Source organism: Podospora pseudoanserina, chromosome 2, assembly GCF_035222485.1.
Source record: "Podospora pseudoanserina strain CBS 124.78 chromosome 2, whole genome shotgun sequence".
In the NCBI taxonomy this organism is placed as follows: Eukaryota; Fungi; Ascomycota; class Sordariomycetes; order Sordariales; family Podosporaceae; genus Podospora; species Podospora pseudoanserina.
The window spans coordinates 814,071-831,749 of record NC_085921.1 but is presented as its reverse complement, the minus strand read 5'-3'; the positions used below and the strand labels follow the sequence as shown (position 1 = coordinate 831,749).

Genomic DNA, 17,679 nt, shown 5'->3' with positions numbered 1-17,679 from the left:
AAAGAGAAAGAAAAAAAGGCGTCTGTTGTGTGCTGGTGTTGGTGTAGGGGTTGAGCGGCAGAAAAATCAACAAACCAAGCCAACCTGCCACGGCAACACAAGGTATGGAAGCGTTCAGGGGTGGGATGGGGGTGTTCAACACATTTGTACTTGAGGGTCTCATATCAGAAGAGGCCCCTGTCCTGCCGAGGAATGGGTGGGTTGCTTCGACACGGTGATCCATTCCAGGCGCATCACACCCACTCGATCTCGTGGTGGACTTGGGTTCTGGCCGTCTCGAGGCACCCCCCTTGACGCCTCATCAGTGGCGTCTCGTCCAGTGAGGTGGAGAGCTGTGGGCAAGCTTACCAACAAAACAAAGGCTTACTCCCGAATTCCTTGTCTTTGAAGACCACTAGCGAGCATACTGTGCGGTAGCTTCTCAGCACGCAACAAAGGCATCGGCTCTGACTGGAATGCTAAGATACCCCCGCGGGTGATATGTGCAAGCGATTGTCATTCACCCGAGAAGCCCCGATACAATAGCACCATCCCAGCTGGCACCTCTGTTGTCGCTGGTTTCGAACATCTTGTCGGAAAGTTCCCCGAACTCTACCTGTAGAAGTATGTAAAACCAAAAGTTCAAGCCAAAAAGTGAACTGGAGACACTGACCAATGACTCCTCCCTTGCCACGATCTATACATCCACATCCAAGGCAAACATAATCACTGACGAGATCCATTTGTGAAAGAAAACAGTGTGGCCAAGAAATAAAAGATGACAAGGAGCGAGCTCCCCGTCAACAATGAATGGTGATGCATTGCCGTGTGTCCAAAAAAACTCTAATCAGTTTGTTTCTCGTACATTGTTGCAACCATGACCCCCTCCCCATTCTTCCCGCACTATGCCAAAAAAGCCTTGAATGTGCTCCCATAGCACAGCTTAAAAAAATAATAAAAATAACACAGGAAAAAAAAGGTCTTTGTGTGTAGAGACTGCGCCGGCTAAACAAGATAATAGTGCTCAATAGCCCTTTTGGCACGTCCATGTGTCTAAAATGTTTTGCAACGCCCCTATAAAATGGTGGTGTGGGTATTCCCCAAAGTTCTGCCCCCATAAGCCAAAAAAGAATGCCCAAACTCCTCGATATATGCAACAAAAAAAAAAAACCACAAAAAACCAACAAAGACAAGCTACACATGCTTCTCTCCTGAGAACCCCTGACGCCGAAGCCTTGGATCATCGCTCGAACTCCTGTTGAAACACCCAGAAAGTGAAGAAAAGATAAAAACACTGTAATGAGCAGCCGCCGATTCGTAAGTGGTGAGATGGGATCGATCGGCTGGGGTATCATATATCCATATATGTTGAATATCAAAACCAAAATGTACAACAAGAACGGACCCTTCTAGGGTTGAGTGTAGGGTGGTGGTGGTGGCGGCATGGAAGAGGATGAGGGTATGGTGGGCCCAACAACAGGTGAAGAGATGGCCGACGTCATGGCAGAGGAGACGGTGCTTCCGTGGCGCGACTTGTCCCTCTTTCGCATTCTGGGGCGGTTTCTGACCACGTTTTGGCAGCGAAGCGCTGCGTCGACGGACAACCGGTACCGGAGAGCGACACCCCCAATCGATTGCTTTCTAACACCGCTGGGAGCATGTGCGTGGCGTGCAGATGACACCAAACCGTCAAGCGCAATATCACTGGTGTCGTTTTCGTCCACCTCCAAGCTGTTGTCCCAATTGGGCATGGCACAGTCTGGGTCAACTTCGATGATGACGGGTTCACCCACAGGAGGTGCCAACCACGGTCTTGGGATGGTCGCTGCAGGCGGCGGCGGCGGCGGTGGTGGCATAGGCTCGCTGCGTACATTGCACTGCGTTTCGTTGTCAATCATGGCCTGTAGGCGAGCCTGCAGTGCACGCGCGCTGGCATGTCGACGAAGCTCCTTAAAGTCGAGTCGTTTATCCTCGGGCTTTTCAGCAGCTGTATCTGGTAAAATAGTAGGTGGCTGAGACGATGTGGGTTGTTGATATTGTTGATCCACCTCCACATGTGCAGGAAAGGGCGTTGTAAACGTCTCTGCGGCGATGGATGGCGTCTCAGGCACGACAGGAGGCATCGATTGCAATGGCGAAGGGGCCATTGGCATTGACGACTGTGCATTTACACGGTTGCTGTGTTGCAAGTTTTGCTTGCTCAGCTTGCGGGCCAACCTGTCGACGGTTGATCGTCCTGGGGGTGATGCGTTCCCAGGTAACGGTTCGGGTGATGGTGAATCGGCCGGCTGTGGTGACGATGAGGCTTGGCGCGATTTCTCCCTATGTCTCCGATAACGCTGTCCATTGTGCTGATGATCTCGGTGCTGGCGTTGAGTTCGTTGTTTCCTCCACTCTTCAATTCGACTGGCAAATTCGACTTCCTCCTGCTGCTCGTCTTCATCCTGGTGGTGCCCATAGTCTTGTCGGGGCGCCCTGCCTTCGTCTCGGTTGTCTTTGTCCCCCTCTGCATCGTGGTTGAGCGTCGAGCGCCAGTGTACGGATTGGCCGTACATGGCTGATTGACGCTTTTCGAATTGGCCGACCCAGCTGGACGGGCGACGGCATACAGGAAACCGCTGTTCGGGATGGGTTTGACGGGGGGGAAGGGGAAGGGGAAGGGGAAGGTGAAGGGGAAGGGGAGGTCGATAGTTTTATGAGGGCTTGGGCGTTTTCCCTATTTCCTGCGCTACCGAGTAGTGTATTCCTGCGCGGGCTTGAGCGCCGTGGCGGCCACGCTGAACCGGCGTGGCTCTCGTGGTCGGGGACTTGGCAGCAGACGGTGGATGGAGGAGATGTCGGCTGCGATCAATCATGCAGACTATACACTGACTGACTGGCTGAAGGACTCGAGAAGAAGACAAAGACAGGAAGAAAAAAGGAGCTGTCTCATCAGCTGCTCAAACACACAAAAAGAGAGCCCTAGGCCGGGTTGAGCAAGGTGTCGGCTTGGGATGCTGCTGGTGTCAGGTGGCGAGCGGTTTTCCCAGGAAACAAGCCCGCGGTACGCTAGCGGCCTCGAGCTTGGTGATTGGTTGAGTTGTCTGCTGTAGGCCCACCTTTGCGCTGGGTGGGCTCGCACTGTCTGGAGACCTGACTAAAGACGTGCGGGTGACCCAAGCCGTCGGAGAGAGCTGGGAGGTGATTGAAGAGGAAGCGCGCGGCGTGCGTTGACCAGTCAAAACCCACGCTAACCTCTTTGAATCGCCACACCGAGTTCAACAAAGTTGAATGAAATGATTGCTGCGCCTTGATCCTTTCTCTCTGTTGACTGTTGACTGACTTGGTCAATCGATTGATTCCTGCTTTACTTGATACGCTTCACCGAGATGCCGGACGACGGAAGGAATTGAGATGCCGTCGAATGCCCTCGGGTTCGGCTTGAACTGCTAGTGTAGGAAACTAGACCAGGTAGTGTTGAAATTGGGCTCTTGGGAGCCATGGGCCGGGTCTGGAGCAGCTGCCGGTTCGAGCATGTCAGCCGTCAGTCAAGCAGGATGCCGGCCCGTTGGATTTGCTCCGGGCTAAGGTTGCACTGCTGTTGGGGAGGTCAACTCCTGATCCCTGGCACTGGCATCCAATCGAGAAGGCCCAGACGGTGCATGTGCACTGTGGCGTTCCAGCGCCCCGGGCCCCTGGGGCGGGCGGTCACAAGGGTCAAGCTCATATGAGTAAGACAAGTGTCAGCGCCCGTTTCCTTATCTTTGTTAGTTGCATCTGTGAACGACAAATTGCTTCGGAAACCGCGCCGGCAGAGGGCTCCGTTTCATGCAACATTGTTGAAGATACAACACAACATGTTTGCATTTCACCCGACCGCCCATTGCACGACACCCCCGTCGGCATTGTTTCAAGTCCCACCAGTGAAGGTTTTTAATATCAACCAGACCCTTGGGCCACCTCAGCACCCGACACTGTGAGAGGTTCATCTCATGATGTGGGGGCCGCACGGGACTCTTTCGGCACTGGGTCCGGCCACCGCACCAATCGGCGGGCTGAGACGGCGTGCCGCTTTCCGGCGCTGGGAAATGGACCTTAAGAGAGATCCCCGCGGTTTGGCCAGCCGGTCCAAGCTCTTCCAAGCTCTTCTCACTTTCGGCACTGCTTTGGCGATATTGCCCGTGACAGCCAGATCAGACTGCATGTGTCAAAACCGTCAGACGAGGCAGCCAAGCTTCAGTCAAGCTCCTCCTGTCCAGCCGATCGCCGGGCACTGGTGTCGTGTACCGTCACAGTGCGGCCCTCTGGACACCTTCTTCATGCATCCCATCTGCATGCCGCGACGCGGGAATCGACTGATGACAATACACCACTACCTACCACACTGCCGACCACACACAGCCCTACGGATATCTCTAACTCTACTCAACGATCTGCACGTCCAGCCCAGCCATGTCTCAGTCTATTTTCTATTTTTTTTTTGCAGGACCTACTATATAGTGTACACTACCACTGCGGCGAAGCATCGTGTCCGTCTGGAGAGCTGGAGCACACCTCCTTCGGCTCCAGATGTTGGGGTCCAAACGTTTTAACCCCACACCGCTGCGTTGTCAGAGCTGTCAAAGCAAAGCAGTTGCCTCTGCGAATCGTGATGACGATCTGCGTCCATCTGCCGTTCGTTGGGAGACAAGAGGGAGGCCCCGCGCTTAATGACACCGTCTGCAGATGAGATGCTCTTTGGGCCTCTTGGGCCTCAGTGATGGCCGCCCTCGTAAGACGGCCGACTCGGACTTACCACACCATCGGGTTCAATTGGTTCGGTGAGTTGCTATGCAGCCTCGCGTTTGGTCGTCGTCTGTTGTGTCTCTAGTAGCATTTTGATCATCAGTGCAAGTTTGCAACTTTGCTTCAACTCAACTGCTCCTCGCCCAACCAACTCAGATGCAGTCCATAGGTAGCCATAGGGAAAGTTCCCCCTCTTCTGTGCCGGCCTCCCGAGCAAGAAGCCATTTCGTATGTATTATTATGTGCATGTATGCCCGATGGGGCACCTATTTTCCAAAACAAACAAAGAAACCTATAGTTCCCTTTGTCTTTTCCCCCCTCGACACACTCCATTCTCTTCGGCTACAATTGACAAATTGTCAATCCTTTGTGTTTTTTTTTTCTCGTCTCGTTTTTGTTGTTGTAGGTCAGGAAGGGGGGGGTTGTAGGTCCATAGGGAGGCGGCACGGCTGGGATTTCATGTCTTTCCAGGTACCGTCATGTTTTTGTTTTGGATTGGACGAGGGGGATTTTGTCTTTGATGAAAGGTCCAGCGCCAACTGGCTCGACTGTTGAGCTAGGACTTGGAGATGAAGAAAAAGAGAACGATCACACCTCCAGTTTAGAAGAGTATCTACAGTTAAGGGCCTAAGAAATCCAATCCTTGAGGCCCACCATCACCCAGACTCATCACCAAGACTCACCCCAAGTTCCCCTCCCGTTGGAAACCCTATCTAAATTTCTCCAATGTCACCTACCAATTCCCCTTCCCATCGTGCCCCCCAACAAGGCAACATTTCTCCCATCTTGACATGCAGCCCAATCCTTCCCACCGTCATAACCCCCCGGCCCCGCTGCAACCTGTGGAGTCACATTGATACCAAAAAATGGCAAAAAGAGAAAAGAAATTGGGGCCACCCGGGGATTGAACCCGGGACCTCTCGCAAGCTTTCTTCTGAAAGGAAGATTGACTTTGTAAACATCAGGGTGAACCCTAAGCGAGAATCATACCACTAGACCAGCGGCCCTTTTTCTGTGCTGTGATACTACCACGCCAATATGGGGCATAAGAGAGGATCACCACCCCGTGCACAACACAACAGAGGTTCTGAGCATGGGACATCAATGATACATAAGAGAAAGAGATCATCATAAAAGAGACAGGTAAAAAAAAAAAAAAAAAAGGAAAGGACTCGGTTGTCCACCGGGGGAGTTATTTTGACAGCCATCTCTGAGCTTCGATGGATGATAGTAAATGCTTAGAGAACAGACAACAGAAGCTCAGGGGTTTGCTTGTACTCAAAGTTCAGACAAAAGATGCCGAAAGCTTTAGATGGGTGATGTACCTAGACAGTTTGGACCAGATGTAAAAGTATTTTCGGTTGGCAAGATTCGCACCACATCATCCAAGCTCAAATACCTAGTTGCTGAGGGATGTCCAGAAATCAGATACCCTTCTGTTGATTACAATTTATCACCACCAATGCCATCTTTCTACATGCAGCTCTTCTGAATACAAACATTACCATAAACAATAAACACCCAACTCCCAGATATCACACACATCCCACAGCCCCTATCCAACCTCCAAACATCACACCCACCGCTTCACCCCTCCCACAAGCCCACTCCTCTCCTTCACCGTCCACCTCCTCCCCTCCTCCACCTTCTCCTGCCTCGCAACCTCACCCTTTTGAGGCAACACCTCTCCACCACCACCACTAACAATCCTCCTAACTTTTACTTTCTCCATCTCTTTCCTTTTTTCTTTCCTCTCCCCCCTCCTCTTTCCTCCCCCCCTCCTCTCCCTCCCCACTAACCTCCCCCCCCCTAACCAACCCCCATACCCCCCCCCCCCACCACCCCCCTCATCACCCGCCCCTCCACCCCCCCCTCAAAAGTCTCCCCATCCTCCCTATACTCCCCCCCCATCCTGCCCACCCCCCTCCCAATCCGTCATTCCCCTCCACCCATTATCCCCCTTGTACCCCCCCAAATGCCTCCTCATAAAACTCTTCAGCAGCCCCTCATCCTCATGCACCTCTCTTTTATCCCCATCGCCATCAGTCAACCCAGGCACCGTAACCGTAGTCGCCAAATCCCCGGGGTAAGCAGTGATGTTCTTCCAGGGCCCTGCCAGAGGCGAGAGATGGGAGGCAAATCTCTTGTGGTTGTAACCCCCGGCCTCAAAGATGTCAACCAGGAACTTTTCCCCTTGTTGTTCTTCCTCAGTTTGTGTCCCTGATGGTGGTGGGGAAGGGGCAGAAGCAAAAGCCACCTCGAGCGGCGCCTTCAGGATCAAGTTGCTGGCTGTTGCAGAGTCCGAGGCTACAGAGATGAAGGAGTGTGGTTCCTATCTTTGCGTTAATATCCATCACCGATCACTCAAGTAATTAAAATTCCAACTCCCTCCAAAAAAAAAAAAAAAAAAAGAAAGAAAAAAAGAAAAAGGAAAAAAAAGAGGAAAAAAAAAAAGAATAGGACTGATGCATAAACAATAACTAATTCATGCAAAAGATTAATCCATTAAAAAAAAAAGGTGATCCAAGAAGACAATAACTGATCCCATAAAAAGTCATTGATACATCAAATATAAAAACAGATGGTTCGTGAAAAGAGTGGAGGACAGAGGGATCTTACACCCAAGCTCTTAAAAACCTCTATCCTCCCGTGCTGCCTCAACACCCTCAAAATCGCCCTCCGGTGCGTCAAACTCTGCGGGGCAGGCCGGACCTTGACATACACCGACCTCTTGGCGATGAGTTCTCCCAGGAACGGAGACGAGAGGAGGTTTTTGGGGAGGGAATTCCCCGGTTTCGCTGCCATTGTTGTGAATAAAAAAAATACAAAAAGATTGGTTGGTGACTTAGATTGTGCGGGACATTGATGATGGTGGGAATGGGAGCTAGGTTAAAGTTGTGCGAAAGATAAGAGGAGGAGGAGTTGAGAGAAAGTGAGGAGCAGGTGAAGTGAGTGAAGGAGTGCCAGTCGATGGGCCCATCAAGGTGTCTGAATGATGGATGAATTGAGGCTGCTATCAAGAGTGGGGGCAGCAGAATTGGACCGTATATAACCCTAACCCCCTTGAAGGAGATGGGCATACACCATTCTCACAGGGGCAGTATCTGTTATCACATTTGCAATTCTTTCAGCATTTATTCTCAGAATACAACAATCATCACGTGAATTCCACCCGCTCCTCTCTGTCAACTCGTAGATAACACATATACACTTCGCTGCATTCATGCCCTCTCCTTTTACAAACCTCTCCAACCTTGTAAAAACCACAATATCAACTTCAAAACCGTAAAATAAAAAACCTGCACGTCCTGCGCACCCCCGGATATTTCAAAGCCAGTTGCCATTATAACCATTCCTTTTATCCCACCCATAACTATGCATAACCTTGGTATACCCCATGTTCTCCCATAAAAGGTAAGCCTTGCAAACCTGTTTGGACATACGCTTGCTGAACCAGTCGTCCTTTGGACGCCTAAACTCCAAAAACAAAAACTAGAAAGAAGAATCACGTCGCCGGCGGTGTTGGTGTCGGTGGTGGAGGGATGTATGCTGCTGCCGAGCTGGAAGCTGGAGCAGCACTAGAAACAGAATCCGCAGAAGCAGCAGATGCTTGAGGGGGCGGTGTAGCAACCGGAGCCGGGGGCTTTGGCGGCAGAGGGATCATGCCGGGCGTTGGAGCAAGACGCTGAATTGGACTTGGTGATGCTGATGGCGCCGTGACTGTCGGAGCCGGGATCGAGACCTTGGAGGCAGCAGAAGGAGCCGCCTGCGAAGAGAGCTGAGGGGATGGCTTGTTCGATTGGGCCGCGGGTGGGCTAGGGACCGCTGGACCCCAAGGTTTTGAAGGTTGAGATTGAGTGGTAGACAAAGGCTGCTGGGCAGATGCTTGGGTCTGAGCAGGCATTTGGTTTTGAAGCGGAGCAGCATTCTGGATGGAAGGGACCACAGCCTGACTTGGCTGAGCTTGGGTGGTGGGCGAAGGAACTCGAGGGGCTGACACCTGAGCTGGGCCTGGCACAGGCTTTTGTGCTGGAGAAGGGGCCGGCGATGCACCGGAAGCTTGACTTGGAGCCTGGACGGGACCCTGGGGCTGCACTTGTGGGCGAGCTTGGGCCCGCGACATTTGAGCAGCCTGAGCCGGAGTAGTGGGCCTGGCATAGGAGCTCTGAGCATAAGCTTGCTGCACAAGCGGTTGCTGAGCCTGGATCTGCTGCGTCGGAGGCTGTTGAGCTTGTGCCGGCGAAGCTTGGGCATGCTGAGCCTGTGGCTGTTGGACATGGGCTTGCTGAATGAGAGACGGCTGGACGGACGGTTGAGCAACTTGCTGAATAGGCTGATGCTGGACTGGTTGTTGTCGAGCTGTCTGCTGAGGAGTCGACTGTTGCTGAACACGGGCTTGCTGCGCCTGGGTTTGGTAAGCTTGAACCGGTTGGGCCTGTGTTGGCTGAGTACGAGGCTGCTGTTGAGCATGTTGTTGAGTCTGCTGTAGCGCCTGCTGCTGGGCCTGCTGCGGTGAGGGCTGTTGCGCGTGTTGCTGAACCTGCTGAGCCGAAACCGCAACCTGTGGACGAGGCTGGTACTGTCCCTGGGTCTGCTGAACCGGTGTCTGCTGATTTGGTGCCTGGCTCTGAGCCTGCCCCTGTCCTGGAACCGGTTTTTGCCCCTGACTCTGGGCCTGGACTTGCCCTTGGACTTGGCCCTGAATTTGACTCTGAACTTGAAGAGGAGATTGCCCGCCCTGCGCTGGCCGAGCGTGAACTGGGTGACTCTGCCCTTGGATCCGGGCTGGGGTTGGTGCCGGGCTCTGAGGTGGACGGTTCTGAATCTGTTGAGCTGCCTGTTGATTCTGCGCCTGTTGCTGTGGCTGCTGGTTCTGTACTGAGTAGCTCGGTGCTTGCTGTGCCTGTCCTGGCTGAACCCGTGGCTGTTGGTTCGGCTGCTGAGCCGCCGCGGGATTCTGCTGCTGAGATTGTGTTAAGGCCTGTGTCCGATATTGAGCCTGCGCTGCCTGGAGATGGGGATACGCCTGAACCGGCATCCCGTGTGACTGTGGTCTGTTCTGGTTCGAGCTAGTAGCAGAGCCCGCTGAAGCCTGAGATCTCGCCGGGGCGTCACCCTGGGCGACCGGTGCTGGAGCAACTTGGGACTGAGGTGCAGGTGCAACTTGATCAATAGGCCGCGTGCCGGCGGGCCCAGCACCAGAGCCAGAGACCGCATTCTGATTCATATATTGTGCATTGATCGGGTTCCCATTCGAAGTCCCAGCAGGCGCAGGTTGCCCTACAGTTGCTCGGGGCTGCTGCTGTGCCATGTGGGCTTGCTGTGCCGGACTGTAGACTGGCCTTGGGGGTTGATTCTGCATCTGCACAGGGGTTTGGGCCGCCGGAACGGAGCCGGGGCGCGCAGCAGCGGCGGACTGGTGTGCTGCAGTCGAGTGCGGAGTCGAGGGATGCTTACCCGGCGCCGGCATTTGCGCAGGCGTCCGCACCTGTGAAGGGGCTGGCGTGGGGGTAGGCGGCATGGAGGCAGCAGCTGCTTCCTTGTCATGGGCAGCAATCTCGCGTTGCACCGCTGGCATCAAAACACCCTCTGCGAGCTCGTAGGATGTCTTCTGTGCATCGGTTCCCTGCATGATGCTCTTGTCCGCAAAACCGAGAACGCGGTCGATGGCTGACAGCACCAGCTGCTCCGCCTCCAGGGGCTTCATCTTATCCTTCAAAGTGTTGATCATCTGCCTCTTGAAGGAGACTAGCCTCTCAATCAGCTTTGGCGCAATCTCAAAACCGACCAACTGCTTGGCTGTCTGGGATTCAAACACGTTGAGAACAATCTTCTCAATAGACTCGAAGGTCGGCGTAGTAGACTGGCTGGCCAACCCGAGACCGCGGTTGATCACAGACATGGCAATAGCTTCTCCTGCATCTCCCACATTAGAACGAATTGCACCGATCGAAGTAACTGTTTTCCTAAAGTTTCGGATAATCTCGACGAGCCTTGGGTGGATAGAAGGCTTGATCGGGGCTGGGGTTCCGCTGGTACTGATAGGTTGGCCTGGCTTGACTCCCGCCGCCGATGCAGGGTGCGGAGACGCATTGTTGGGCTGAGGCACACCGTTGTGCGGAGCTGCTCCGTTTTGATGCGGAAGCTGTTGCCTTTGAGCACTCTGTGGCACATTGCCAGCCTGAGGCGAAGCCGATGGAGGGGGCCTTGATGCGTACGGTGACGAATAGGCCGTCGCTTGCGAGTTGGCGGGTATGGGACGGGAACCTTGGGCTGCCCCTTGATCGGCCATCTGGGGGATACTGTTCCCTTGAGCCGTGCTCTGATAGGGCTGATGGAGGGCTTGTTGAGCACCAACGCCGACGGGCTGCGCCGAGAGCTGCTGATGGGGATGCTGGCCGAGATTCATCTGACTTTGAGAAGCCGGATACCCAGGACGTGGAGGAGGCCCAGCACCAGGCCGGTACCCTTGCTGCGCACCAGCCTCCGAGTGAAACAGCTGCACCTGAGGAGCTGCGGTTGGTTGATAGTGCTGGCCAAATGAATGAATCGACGTGGAATGATCCGGAGACGCGGCTTTCCGCTTCTTGCCAGCATCGATGTCAATCCCAGGTACCCGGGCCCACAAGTGGGTTTCCTCGTTCTTCTTGAAGGCAACATTGCCAATAAGATTGTGCCGAACACTGCTCTCCCAGCCCTTGGTGTCTACTGTGAAATAGTAGAAGGGATACTTCATCTGGATGCGCTTGTAGATCTGCTTGAGAGTCAGCCCATCGGGTGGGGCTGCGGACAAGACCTCGTCGATGAGAATGCCGTAATTCTTGTTGGGCTTTTGCAGCTGCTCCTCTGTGTAATCTGCCCTGTTCAGCTCCAGAGGAGGCGTCTTGGGCTTTTCGCGCCTTCGCTTCTCGAGCGTCTTTTCCGTCTCCGACATCTCGCCTTCCTCGCCGTTCTTTGATTTGCGTGGCTTGTATTTGCGCTTCTCTGGCCGGTCTGGCGTGTTTTCCGGGAGAGGATGTTTTCGTGGCCGACCAACCTTGCGCTTTATTGGTGGTTCGCCGGGTGTTGGTGGCGGCATGTTTTTCTTTGCAAGCTCCATAGCCGCCTTCTTTCGCAATCTTTCCTCTCTCTTGGACATAATGCCGTTCTTGGGAGGCCTGCCAGGTCCACGCTTCTTGGGTGGAAGCAATGGCAAAGCAGCAAGCATCTCGGGCGTCATATCTTCAGGCTTGATGTGGCTGAGTTGCTCTTCGGCATCCTGCTCAATGGTCTCCATGACTTCCTGGTCCTCCTCGCCCTCGGCGTCTTCCGGCTCCCCTGCATCGGGCATTTCTTCATCCAGATCTGACAGCTCACTTTCGCTACTCTCCTTTGCTGCCTCCACTGGCACTTCCTCGGGGCTGGTGCTCCCCTTTTCTGCGTCGTGGGAGCTCTCAAAATCAAAACTCATCTCCTTGCCACCCTCTGAGTAGCGCCGGTTGACTGCTGCCTGTGCCTCCTGCTGCGGCTCCTCCTCCGCACCAGTCTTGCCCTCGGCAACGCCGTTGATGATGAATTTAAACTCGACCTCTTTAATCTGGATACGATTGCCGCTCCTCAGCGTGACGCCTTCGTCTTTGTGAAATTTATCATCAATAAAGATGCCATTTCTATGTAATGGGTACGCTTTGAAGACGCCTTCGTTTTGATCGTACTCAATTCTCAAGTGCTGTCTTGAAATCCCCTTTGTCTTCTTGGCGATGTCTGGCCCGGGTGAGTGAATGCCGATGAAGGGAACGGTATATGGGGACGGTCTTAGAGCATTGAGGTTGACAGATGCCGAACCGGGGGTATGCCAGACGTATTGGCGGTTGGCAGCAAGGCTCTTGTCGTTCAGCGCGGCTTGCTCGGCGGCCATGGCAGCTTCATGTTGCGCCATGGACGAGTCGCCGGATGCCGAATTCGCAACACTAACTCTCCTACGCTTCGCGGGCCGGACATACTCCTCGTCCTCGGATTCCGGTCCCAGCATGCCACCTTCTTCGCTGACATATGATCTCGTAAACTTTCGACGATTGAGCTCTGGCCGTGGGGGGGGCGGAAGACCTTGTCTCGCATACTGATCGACAATCTGCCTCCAGGCCTCATCCTCCTTTTCTTGCTTCCTTGCTAGTTCCAGCGCCCGCACGTCACGGCCGATCACGACGGCATAGGTGGTCATCTGGAACACACTGTCGGCAAACTCAATCCTGGCAAACGACTCCAGCCGGGGCTCGACAGGCGGCGGGGCTCGAGAAGGTTCGGGGATCGCCATCAACGCATCGGGAACATCAAGCGCACTGTGAGTTCGTGAGACCTGGGCGGGGTGAATGGTAGAGGGCAGTTGAGATTGTCGCCGCTGGTGCTGTTGCTGGTGCTGGTGCTGCTGCTGCTGTTGGGTCTGTGTATAACTGCGGGCGATGGCCATGAGGATGTTGGTAGCAGGCGTGATGCCCTGCCCGTACATGTCCATGCCGGCATCAAAGCCCATATCCATGGTGACATTGTCCATTGCTGAAGCGCCGTTGATCTGGGAGACGTTGAGATGGGAAAGGTTGGAGTTGGAAGAGTTGGAGTTGAAGTTGGAGCTGGAGTTAGAGTTGACGAGCGCGGAAGATAGTGACGGATTAGTGTCGGCGGTGGCTGAAGCGGACGCATTTTGGTCTTGTTGCTCGTCCTGGTCGAGCGTGGCGCCCGGGTTAACTGAAGGTTCGCGGGTGCCCGAGTCCGTTGCGGCTTCGGTCAATGGAGAAAAAGGAGGGCGCGGTGGGCTCTGCGCGTCGAGGTCGAGGGGGGCGTTGGCCGACATGGCAGCGTTTTTTGGCTGAGCTGGCTGGTTGGAGTCCATCACAGACGAATTCATCGCTTGCTGTGGACACAAGCTCCTTCGCCGGCTTCATACGAGCAAAGTGAGGGTGGTCGGGATGCCACTGCAGCGGGCAACAGCTGGGACTTTTTTTTTTGGGTTGACCTGACGAGAGTTGAGAACCACAGCGGTCACAAGGAATGCGCCTACCTATCGAGTTCGATGGCACCGCTATCGTGGAGCCAAATTTTGACGGACGTCTGCCGCTCGCCGTCTGATTGGCTGGAGCATATCCTGGGTGTCCATGGTGGGGCTTCCTGCCTGAAGTCTCCAGCTCTCTGATTGGTTTAGGCCTCGATGCTCCGATAACCGACAACCAGAGCCAGAGGAGGAGCGATGCGAACATCAGATTATCTATTTCTCAGTCTTGTCACTTTTATCGCAAGTCGCAGTCGAGGTCGGAGGTTGCTCTTTTCACTTGTGAGCCGTCAATTGATTCAAAAATAGGAGTGAATAAAACCTTCTTATTGTTGTTATCTTCTATGAACCTGCACTATCCGTATCTCGGCATCCTGCTCTACTCGACTGTTGTTATTGTTGCAGCCAAGCAACCTGGTTCCAGTTTTCTTTATGGAGTGACTAATAACATTTGAGCAGAATTCATGACCAGTGATGGCCAGGTCGAAGTCGACATTGAAGAGAGTGCCTTGGCCGTCTTTATGTTTTCTGGCGATGCAAGAACGGCAGTTGGCCCAGCTGTGCCTCTCAGTTTCAGTGGTCGGCTGGACCGGCTCGACCAGCACCAAAAACAGAGTGATCACTTCTCCCGCGCCGCCTTCAAGCGTTCTTTTTGTTCTGTTTCGGACCCGGCCAACCGGGTTGGACACCGGCCGTCGGTCGGCACCCATAATGACCAGACTCGCACGGCAGACTTCAGATTTCTATTCCAAGCTCCTTCGAATTTTCTTTATGGGGGGCTCACCGGCCTTGACCCGGACCGTGGGGGAAGAGCCCAGTGGCTTGCTCATCTCATCTGGCTGCTGTATTCCCGGGAGCCTCCCAACTTCCAGCGACATGTTTCCGACCCGGTCTTTCAGGAGGGCCATCACAGGCCGATCATGTGTTTCGACGACTTGTGTGTAGTATTTCCAGTTCCAATATAATGCCGTATATCCCTTCCCTAGCCGCCCTTGCTTCATCAAGGTCTAGACTTACCTCACCTCATCTTGCTTGCTCGCCCGTGATTACGACTGCCTCCCTTGAGAGATATACTCACTGCGATTCTCCAACATGTCTTCAGCAGGGGCCCCTCGTGTGCCAAAGCAAGGGCAACAGCAGGTCGCAAAGGGAAGCGTATCTCGAAAACCAGTTCCTGGGGGTGACGAAGCAGGAGAATCATCAACAGCTCAAGGAGGCCCACGGAGAGCACCTTCACGGCAACAGAGACCTCAACAACAGCAACAGCAATCTATGGTGCCAGCATCCACCGAAGAAGATGGCCGGCTTCCCAGGACGGCGAGGGGGCAAGAAAGTACGGCTGTCAGAGGAAGAAAGCGGTCAGCCGGTCCCAAGAGAGGGATGCCTCGCCAACCTTCGACGCAGGGGAGCAGTCGTCAACCAGCTCCAGGGCGTACTGCTGAGAATGTGACAGAGGCAAGCTTTTCTTCACGCAGAGAGCCTACGGAAAGTGCACCAGAACGTCCAGCAGCTTTAAGTACCCAACAACGCAAACTCAATCAAGGGCCTCCAGCTTCCGCCAGAAACCAAGTCAGTCCAGATCAAGGTGCACCCAACTTCTCTTTCCCGAAACCAGCGGTGAAAGAAGAACCTCCTCAAGCAGAGATCCAAGCAAATCAAACAGCTAGTCGTCGAGGACCGCCTCGAGGCCCATTACCGTCTGCCCCCGTGGCCGCGGTGCAAGGCCCGTCTCGTCAGGGGCCGCCGATCCCGGCAGAAGCCCTTCCTGTCCCGCGAGGACCGGTGCCCCCGGTCCCAACTTCATCGCGGTCCGGACAAGTCCAATCTTCTCGAGTTGAACAAGCTGTGCCGGTGGTTCTACGACCGACTCGTCAACAAGCAATGGCCCCGGTGCAATCGTTTGAGCAGGCACAGGCAAGGCGCAATATGCCACAGGAAAGAAACCCAGCCTACCCCCCGCCGCTCCGCACCGCAAACCTCACGCCCAATCCTCCTCCACGGCAAACCTCCGTGTCCGCCGGAGGATTTTCGCAAACCTCTGACCGTTTGGTTTCACCGCAGAGCGCCTTACCTCAGGCCACGTACAATCCCCACGTCTCGGCAGAGACTAGTCGCTCCCGCAATGTTGTTTCTCCCTCAAAACCTCTACCCCCTTCCACTGGCTCGTTCTCTCGAAAGCCGGTCAATTCACCGCCACACCAAATGTTGATGAACCCTCTTCGGTCATCACCACCAAACCCCCCGCCCCCTCCTGCCGACTCAAGCTTGCCGGCCGGCTTCTCTCGCAACAACATTGACATGAACCCCTTGAGGCAATCGCCTCCTAACCCACCCCAGAAGCCAGTCATGTCTTCCAACCTTTCTCAACAAACCATTAACCCCTTGAGGCAATCGCCACCCAACCCTCAAGTAGCAGAAGGCGGCATACCCGTTGGTCTTTTCTCTCAAAACCCATCAGCCCCTCCCCAAAGACCAGCCCTCGCCGCTCCTCCTCAACGAAAAGAAATCGCTCCTCTCAACATCACCAGCTCTTCCCGAAACATCAACAACACCTATCCTGCTGGCCCCTCCCGCTCTGGCATCGTCAGCCCACCAAGAGTAACCTCCCCGCCCCAGGGCGGTTACCTCTCCCGCAACATCACCTCCCCTTCGTCAAACCAAGACGGCGGCCGCTATCCCACCATGCCTCGGGCCGTCGTCTCTCCCCCCTATCAGCCCCGCGCCGCCGGAGGCATTCCCCCCAAGCCAGCCTACAACCAACACTCGCACTCCAGCTCCCTCGACTCAGTCGCCTCCTCCGCAACGGCAACATCCACCCGCCCGTTAAACCCAACCGTCCAACCATCCTCTTCCTTCTCCCCCCCAACAAGAAAAAACACGGACCTGTCCTACTCCAAACCACTGTACAACACCCAGGCCCCACAAACACCTTACATGTCCATCCTGCTGTCTCTGGACAAAATCCCCCGCCTGCACAACATCCTCTCCACCCTTTTTCTTTTTCTTCTTCTAGCTGGCTACGTGATCATCCCGGGGTCGTTCACGGCCCTCTCCCGCCCCCCGTTGGACCCTGAAAGCGCTATACCCATCAACCTAGGCGCAAACACCACCCCGGACAAGAAACTTCTTCTCACCAGGGCGAACACGGCAACGATGGTGGTAGGCTTTGTGTTTATCATCATCGGAACTTTTGGGACGGCGTGGCTGGGGTTGAAGTGGAGGAGGAATTATGTCTGGTTGCTGAACAAGTTGTACTTGCCGCTTGTGATGTACAGCATGGTTGGGCTGGTTGGGACGGTGGTGGGGGTTTATGCTGTGCAGAATGGGGAGTGGTCGACGCAGGCGATCATTGCTGGGATTTTGGAGGCGGTGGAGATGGTGGTTGGGGGGTTGTTGTTTGGGGTTTATAATGTTTGGTTGGTGCAGAGGGTCAGGCAGGAGGGTGGTGGTGGGCAAGGGGGGTATGATAAGCAGGAGAAGGAAAGGGGAAGTAAAAAGAAGGGGAACAGGAGGAGGAAGGGGGGGTTGGTGGGACGGTTTAGGGGGTGGAGGGGGAAGAGGAGTATTGCTGTTGGGAGTGTGGTTTGAGTGAGTGATGGGGGTGAAGTGTAAGATGGTGAATAGGGGGGTATGAGATACAGGGAAAATGGCGTTTGGAGGTTTGGTTTTTGCATCTACATCTGGGATTTGTCATTGTCATTATCGTCATCAAAACCAAAAGAGAGGGATATACCAGTCTATTTTCTGGGAAGTATATTTTTATTATAGTGTTGTTAGGATACGTTATTAGATGGATAGCCGGCCAGCATGGAGGGAATAATAGATTTTATCTCTTGTCACGTTATTTTCATCTGTATTTGCCTTGAGTTTAGTCTACGTGTGCAGATACGAGGCACTGTGCATCCGTGCCTTTC

General features: G+C 54.2%; 5 protein-coding genes and 1 non-coding gene across 6 annotated transcripts; 2 read left to right on the top strand and 4 right to left on the bottom strand.

The window, feature by feature from the left end:
- Positions 1 to 1,388: 1,388 nt before the first annotated feature.
- On the bottom strand, positions 1,389 to 2,534 carry QC764_201330 (uncharacterized protein; the record flags this gene model as incomplete). Its single annotated transcript, XM_062943838.1, has 1 exon — positions 1,389 to 2,534. The coding sequence occupies one exon, from the start codon at positions 2,532 to 2,534 to the stop codon at positions 1,389 to 1,391; it is 1,146 nt and encodes a 381-aa protein (XP_062802593.1).
- A 1,782-nt stretch (positions 2,535 to 4,316) lies between these two features.
- On the top strand, positions 4,317 to 4,550 carry QC764_201326 (uncharacterized protein; the record flags this gene model as incomplete). The annotated part of the gene is made up of 1 exon (XM_062943837.1): positions 4,317 to 4,550. One exon carries the CDS (start codon positions 4,317 to 4,319, stop codon positions 4,548 to 4,550), a length of 234 nt encoding a protein of 77 aa, XP_062802592.1.
- Positions 4,551 to 5,632: 1,082 nt separating this feature from the next.
- QC764_0031500 lies at positions 5,633 to 5,750 on the bottom strand. The gene has a single exon. It is a non-coding gene; the product is annotated as a tRNA-Pro (tRNA).
- Positions 5,751 to 6,637: 887 nt separating this feature from the next.
- Positions 6,638 to 7,797, bottom strand: QC764_201323 (uncharacterized protein; the record flags this gene model as incomplete). The annotated part of the gene is made up of 2 exons (XM_062943836.1): positions 7,363 to 7,797; positions 6,638 to 7,075 (listed from the first exon to the last, which is right to left on the bottom strand). The coding sequence occupies exons 1-2, from the start codon at positions 7,546 to 7,548 to the stop codon at positions 6,638 to 6,640; spliced, it is 624 nt and encodes a 207-aa protein (XP_062802591.1). The 5' UTR covers positions 7,549 to 7,797.
- A 451-nt stretch (positions 7,798 to 8,248) lies between these two features.
- On the bottom strand, positions 8,249 to 13,624 carry QC764_201320 (uncharacterized protein; the record flags this gene model as incomplete). The annotated part of the gene is made up of 1 exon (XM_062943835.1): positions 8,249 to 13,624. The coding sequence occupies one exon, from the start codon at positions 13,622 to 13,624 to the stop codon at positions 8,249 to 8,251; it is 5,376 nt and encodes a 1,791-aa protein (XP_062802590.1).
- Positions 13,625 to 14,857: 1,233 nt separating this feature from the next.
- QC764_201300 (uncharacterized protein) lies at positions 14,858 to 17,353 on the top strand (the record flags this gene model as incomplete). Its single annotated transcript, XM_062943834.1, has 1 exon — positions 14,858 to 17,353. One exon carries the CDS (start codon positions 14,858 to 14,860, stop codon positions 17,351 to 17,353), a length of 2,496 nt encoding a protein of 831 aa, XP_062802589.1.
- Positions 17,354 to 17,679: the final 326 nt, after the last annotated feature.